We start from the raw sequence: 7,091 nt of genomic DNA, 5'->3' as shown, positions 1-7,091 counted from the left end.
CTAGTTTACGCTGTCGTTTGCCAGGGGAAGCATAGCGACGCCCATCCGTGCGTGGTGGTTCTGCGTCAAGAATAACGTTATTCCTGCTTCTTCGTTGAGGGCGCTGGGACTATAGTCCAGGTCAAAAGCGAAGTTGAAGAGCGTGTCAACTTGGCGGCGCGATATGAATGTTTGCCCGCCTGGGCCGGGAGAGTTTCCATCTATACCTGTGAGGTTTAGAGGGGAGGGCTTGAGACGAAGGGTGTTGATGTGGCCGGGCGGGGAGATGACGTAGTTCTCTGTGATGGGTGGGCGCCAGTAAATGAAGTGAGGTGGTATGGAGGTGTTTGGGCGGAATTTGATGTTGTTATCGCCTTCGTCTACGAAGGGCCTGTTGAGGTGTTAATATTCAGTCGTTATCCGCAGTTGTTTGGCTTACCCGTCACCCGGTAGATTCTGGATAATACTAGGGAGTGACCATCCCCGCATCTCACCACGAACTGGGTGTTGTAGCTCAGGCCATGATCCAGCTTCCCACGTTACATTGTAGAGGACGGTTTCTCGACCCATGGGGAAGGTCACCCATTCTGGACCAGAGCGGACTGCTAACGCTACACCCCACCATTGACCTCGCGCATCTTGAAAGAGGTCCGCATGACCTACGGCTTGAACTGTGATGTTTTAGTTGATGTTTGACATGCGAACTAGCAGAAACCTACAATATTCAGTAGTATTCGCATTAGTCAAGATGGGGTTGGCAGCGTTCGGTTCATAAGGCCCATAAAGGTCCTTGGACCGCGCGATCGTTTCCATATGAAGCAGACCTGTTCCACCTTCTGCAATCATGAGATAGTACCAGCCATCTTTCTTGAAGATATGTGGCCCTTCAGGTGCCTAGATGAGACGGTTAGTGATGCCGTTCATCATACGCTCCATGAGGTATACTTACGATACCGCCAGTACCATTCCATAAGTTAGTCCAATTACCAAGTACCTCTCCTGTAGTGAGATCGACTCGGTTGATATGAATACCATATCTACGCCCATAAGCATCATTGACATACGCTCAACATCTTGAGAAGACTTACGCTACTTTCCAGGCATGGCTACCAACAACATAAGAATTTCCTTCGTCATCCCAATGCGGGCTGATGTCGTATCCTTCGAAGTCGAGATGTACAGCATCAGTCCACTTGCTCTCATCCCACAGGTCTGTTGTTGAGAAGATAATCTGGAGACATTAGCATCTCATCAGGTAGGATCCGGCTCAAAACGCACATTATCCCATCTGGAAGAATCGTTGTCAGCCCTTTTGTCATGCACCATCGTGGTCAAAAGATAAAAGGTGCCATTGTTGAAACGAAGTGCTGGTGCCCAGATACCGCTCGTCGATCCAATGGATTCCGCTAGTACAGGTAGCTGACTTTCGCGGTTCAAAGCATGCCCTGCATAGATGTAAGCAGCTGCTAAGAAAATAACCTGGTAGTGTATGTAGGGAAGCAAAGCAGAACATACCAACAAGCCTCCAGTTCGTCAGGTCCTTACTAGCATGGATTGGGATACCAGGAAACACATTGAAGCTACTCGAAGCGCAGTAAAATGTTTCATCAGGCTGATGGAATATGCAACTCGGATCAGGATGGAACTAGAGAGCATCAATTAGTCTCCTATCTTTCTTCTATGTCTCGAACGAAAATTAATCTCTCCAGCTTACACCAGGTAAAATCGGATTAAACCACCTCGAATTGAACGCTTGTGCATTGCCTACTCCAGCCAGCGCCGTCGTAAGCACCGCCACCGATAACGAGAGCAATCGCATGGTTACCGAATAGAGATGAAACGTCTGTTTCCGAAATTGAGATCAGGTGTGTGACTTTGCAGATGAAGTACCGCACCCACCATCAATTATACAACACTCTATTCCCCGGATTGCAATTCCCACTAACGTCACTGCACCTGCACATCCCCCGCGTCGTTTTTCCACGCGCTAGTGAAGATCGCATAGCCTGCATGCTGTTTACCCGGGTATACACGTCCCAAATTGAGTAACGGCTGATTCCGCAACCCTTGTCATCGCCAAGCACTGCGCAATTGACGTATATGAAGTGGGAGAAACTCATGCCTGGAGTGCGCGGACGTGTGGAGAAAGGCAGTTTGTGGGGCACCGGACCGGGTAAAATGCAGATTCTTTGGGGATGGAGGAGAAAAGGCGAATGAGGAGCGGAGGTGGGAATTACGAAATTCGGAGGAAAGAGGGCCGAGGAGACGTCATTTTATTCTGTCAATCATTTCACGACAGCGACAACGATTGATGTTGAGTAGAACCATGTTCAGGGTTGAAGCAGAGAACATAATTCTTCTGTATTATATAGAATCCATGTTGATGTACGCCCCTCGCTATCCGATCCCAAGGTATCTCCGTAATGCATGTCAAAAATCCGACTAAAAGAACATGATGGTACATGAATTGAAAATGCAAGGTTACGCGCTGAACAGAAATAAATCGGTGTCTAGACCCCAGCCGTGAGCAGGCCCAATCGACACCGATAGGCATTAAAATATGTGGAAGAGAGGCCAAAAGGTAAACATCGATCAAGCATCTTGCATGATAATGTCATCGTCTTCCTCGCCTTCGGCATCAACATCCATATCGCCCTCTTCTTCGTCGTAATCGCCATCCGCATCGATATCTTCATCGTGTTCTTCTTCAATGGGCAAAGCCTTTCCTTTGCCTTTGAAGTCGATGCTTCCTCTAGAGCTAGCGGAGCTGCGTGTACTTCTTCGTCCGTTGATGACGACGGCTTTGACGGCACCTCCATCTTCGACATCCTCGCCGTTAGTGACGCTTTCACCAAGCCGGCTTCGTGTTCTGCGGAGAGAAATGGTGCCTGGCGTGAGGGCGCCATTGGCAGACGGTGACATGAGATTTTTGGCTCCCCTACTAGGAGATAGTTGAATCTTTGATACTGGGGCCGTGTGAATAGACAGCGATGTGTTCCGTACGCGGTTTGGAGTGCTTGTTCTTCGCCGTGATCCAAAGGGTCGTCCGGGTCGGCGTCTCTGCGCAGGTTGCCCTGGTACGGGAGGGAAGATCTCGTATCGTGACGGTGGGATTGCCGGCTCGTCCATATGTGAGCCTGCAAGTGCCACGGTAGAGCCGTTTGCGAGCGGCGTACCTGGAGCTGGCGAACCACCGTTGACAGAGTCTTCGGCGGCAAGAGTGGGTATGGCTGCGTCTGCTTCATCACCAGTACCGTTAGTTTTCGCCATTTCCATCTGCACGCCCTCCTCAGGCGCAGACTTTTCCTCTTCTTCGACTTCATCGCGCTGTTGCACTGTTTGCAAGGCAGGTCCATCTTCATACTGGCCCAGACGACCCATGACGTACGGTGTCCATATCAGACAGTCAGGGTTGATCTTTGGGTTGCCTGCAGCATTGCACTTCTCAATGTACGACTTGAAGTAGTTCAAATCGAGGCGTAGCGCGTACTTCTTGGTGACAGGATCACGCACGAGAGCTCGTAGGCCTTCTAACGCTGATACGATATCATCCGGTGTCATGCCGGTGCGGTCTGATATAGCCGATATGCTGATCGCGGCCTTTTGTTGAAGTAGCTCCTCGCACAGAACAAGCCGCCAGTATTTCCGATAACTTACCAGACCCATGTCACTGAGCGGTTTCTCTGGGCTTCCAGTCTTTCTCTCCACGCGCGTGAGAAGGTATGAGAACTCGATCAGGTACTGTCCGTAGCCCTTGCGCATGTGGATGGGAAGCACGAGAATACACGAGACGTTGTTAAGCGAGCTCGGACGCTTCTCTTTCGAAAAGTAGCCGACAAAATGACACCCGAAGTTGTCGTTCTCTGTCATGACGTAGAACAGGAAGGGCTCGACATCGTAGTATAGTGTCTTGGAACCGAGAAACAACTTGGCGAGTAGGCAGAGATTCTGGCAGTATACAGGATTCTTCCGGCCATCGACCTCGAAGAAAGAGTACTTGCCGTCACGATAGATTTCATCACCTGGAGGGTGCTTCGCCGGGCATTTGAGCTGCGACTGTTAGTATATGATCATGAGAAGAAGTCGGGATTCTTACCTTGTGCCGCCATGCGACATAGTCCGAGTTCATGTACTTGAGACAAAACTCGCATATGTATAGCACCCTGTTTTTACTGTACTCCTCAGGATATGGTGCTGCATGCCAGGTATCGATTTCCCATCCACCGAAGTTGACGCATTTGATCTTGCTCGCAGTGGCTGCTTGCTTATGTGAGCGTGCTGGTTCTGGCGGATAGAGTGCAGCCTGCTTCGCTTTCCACTCTTCTTCGGCCTTGATACGAGCATCATCAAAGCGCTTCCTGTCAGCAGGCGAAGGATAGGTCTTGGAGGTATCAGCGTCGGCTTCGGAAAGTACGCCGCCGTAGGGCTTGCTCTTGACCTCGTCGGGCTCTTTGTCGGTGAAGCCCGGGAAGGGTGTGGCATGCTGCACATGTATTGTTGGATAATGCAGGAGCTCTGGCGATTCCCGCGCAGCCTGTGCAGCCCGTCGGTTTCTCTCGCGACGTTCTCTATCCCTCTCACGCCGTCTCTCCTGTCGCTCCTGTTCGATTGTGAGCGTCTTCTTCTTGGGTTTAGAAGTGACGATTTGCTGCACTTTCTCGTTGTTAAGATGAAAAGCTATGATCAAGCTCCCGCCTTGAGCCTCTTCGATCCATGCGAGTGGACGTTTGTCAGTTCTCTTGGGTTGCCCACGACGCGCCCGCGCTGGCCGTAAGCGACCAGCCTCTCGATCTGATCCATTCTGCTCTGCTTCGCCTCCACTCTCATGACCATCCGTCATGACGCTACGAGCACTTCGTACGCTCCTCGATGGTGGCCGGGGTGAGACTGCAGGCACTGATGGTTCGGCATCTGAGTTGGACGCTTCAGAAGGTCTTCGCTTTTTCCGTGTTTGCCTCGACGGCAGCGGTGCTTCCTCCTCTTGCGAAGTTTTGCGTTTGCGCAGCGAACGTAGTCCATCTGCTGGCTCATCGGGAATAATTAGCTCTTTGAAGATTGAGTGTCCCTCGGGATCAACCCCACGATGTGAAGGGAGCAACTCTTTGGTCAGCTTGTTCAGAGACGAACGTCGTCGGCGAGCAGAAGTAGATGGCTCTTCCGCCTCTTCTTCTTCTCCTTCGGTTGGGAAATTGTTAAGGCAACCATTGCAGCGCCAACGCTTTGCATCTGCTCGTCGTTAGTAAAGCGCGGTTTGGGCGTGACAAGGGAACATACCGTCATCGGAACTAAGCGTATTAGCGTTACGGGCGCATTGCCGATGTGCTGCAGGAACAACATGTCAGCTACCGAACGAGTAAAGCCAGACTTTCTTACTGAAGACTCACCATTGTCTCCACAAATAGCGCATGAGAGGTACTCTTCGAACTCTGGACTTGGGTCGTTATCCTCATCTAGGTGGCAGTATCTACTTGGTCAGTTTCGGGTTTACCTTGTAATATTCAGGATCACACTTACATGCAGACGTTGGGGTTGGACGACTTGATGATCTCGTCTTCTTCACCATCTTCACTCGCCTGCCATTGATTCTCCTCTTCAGAATCGGCATTGCTCGACTCCTCGCTGTCGCTGGACTTGGCGTCGGAGGATTCTCTTGCGACGTCGTCGCCTTCGTAGTCTTCTTCTTCGTCGTCGGAGGACCGAGGACGCCGCAGTGCGATCTTGACAGCGCCAACTGGCTCAGCTTCGTCCTCGTCGTCGTCTACATCTTCACCCTCAGCATCCACGTCTTCACCCTCGGCATCTTCCTCGCCTTCGGCATCTTCCTCACCCTCGGCATCTATATCTGAGCCTTCGGCGTCTGTTGTATGGCCTTCTACATCGGGCATGTTCTCAACAGCCGGGGCTTGTGCGTACTCTACATCATCCATCTCATATTCGCCATCCGCATCGATGTCTTCCAGCTCGGTGTTGCTCGTGGCCTGGCCCAAGAGCTCCGCCATGGCGAAGTTGACGGCAGAGGCCACCTTGGAGGCAAAATAAGCCACTGTCGCAGTCCGAGTGTAGTATGAGCCCTAGGACATTGGTCACGCAGGCGATAGCAGCCGCGGAGGCTCTCTCATGCAGTGGTTCGCGAGCGCGTCGTGCCTGTGTCCCAGCGCGTTGTTGTGACCCGTGAAACTGTTTATCGCGTGTTTTTTACTAAGAACTATCGCCAAATGGCTTCCACGGGCAGTAGATGGTCAGAGTGAGGTGTTGCGGGCTCGTAGTCGCGTTGGCCTTCGCTGTGGGGAAGGCGGAGGTGCGCGATCGCAGCGTAGGCAATTGTTCCGGGGATATAGCGATTGGAGGTATCGAGTTTCGCGGTTCGTATGAAAGTATGGCTCCGTGCGACACCGAGAATAATTATTGCTCGTCAGGAAACGGCGCGGCCTCTCTCGTCGTCTGAAATGACACCCTTTGCAAAGGGTGTCGTCGCCAAGGATGCAGTTGACGCACGGCCGCACCTCACTTCATCACGCCGACGGCACCTCTAGCTAGCACGCAGTCACTGATAACCCACCCCCGCAACATCCCAGCGACTGAATACACTACCGCAATCATGGGTGTCCCATTCGAGGCTCTGCTGCCATATGCCATTATGACGGGCGTGAGTAATTGGCGCGATGGGGGGGTGAGAGGGTGCTAACGAGGGTCCAGTTCTTCGCATTCAGCGCCGTGTCTGTCGGAAAGCTCAAGGAGATGCAGAACGGAGGAAAGAAGACAAGGAGGGGTATTGACGCATGGGACAGGGTGAGTTCTGGCAGTATAGGCGCACCAGAAGGATGCTAACATGTGTACAGCAAAGTACGACCGCTCTACGATGACCTCATGCGATATACTTACGAACTCCCAGTGATGGAGCGCGACCGCCGACTGACAGGCTTCATGCGCGGACAGACAGACAAGCCGATTGCTCCGGAAGGCTTCGAGCTCAACAACCCATGGAGGGTGCGTATGGAGATGCTGAGCGGTTGGCAGGTGCTAACCTCGGGCAGTGCGAGCAACGATTCATCTAAGCGATGCGAGGTTCTCCCGCGTCGAAAGCGGAGCCGGCATACCTACACAGTATATTA

At 52.1% G+C, this 7,091-nt stretch overlaps 2 protein-coding genes across 2 annotated transcripts; both read right to left on the bottom strand.

Annotated features, from left to right (window-relative positions):
- On the bottom strand, window positions 1-1,305 carry ALTATR162_LOCUS858 (uncharacterized protein; the record flags this gene model as incomplete). Its single annotated transcript, XM_043308452.1, has 6 exons — window positions 1-370; window positions 419-650; window positions 699-873; window positions 929-1,016; window positions 1,068-1,210; window positions 1,258-1,305. 6 exons carry the CDS (start codon window positions 1,303-1,305, stop codon window positions 1-3), a joined length of 1,056 nt encoding a protein of 351 aa, XP_043164387.1.
- Window positions 1,306-2,571: 1,266 nt separating this feature from the next.
- On the bottom strand, window positions 2,572-5,978 carry ALTATR162_LOCUS857 (uncharacterized protein; the record flags this gene model as incomplete). The annotated part of the gene is made up of 5 exons (XM_043308451.1): window positions 2,572-4,029; window positions 4,076-5,205; window positions 5,254-5,301; window positions 5,364-5,443; window positions 5,494-5,978. 5 exons carry the CDS (start codon window positions 5,976-5,978, stop codon window positions 2,572-2,574), a joined length of 3,201 nt encoding a protein of 1,066 aa, XP_043164386.1.
- Window positions 5,979-7,091: the final 1,113 nt, after the last annotated feature.

The sequence above is a fragment of the Alternaria atra genome, assembly GCF_907166805.1.
Source record: "Alternaria atra isolate CS162 genome assembly, contig: 21, whole genome shotgun sequence".
Classification (NCBI taxonomy): Eukaryota; Fungi; Ascomycota; class Dothideomycetes; order Pleosporales; family Pleosporaceae; genus Alternaria; species Alternaria atra.
This window is presented reverse-complemented; position numbering and strand designations above follow the sequence as displayed.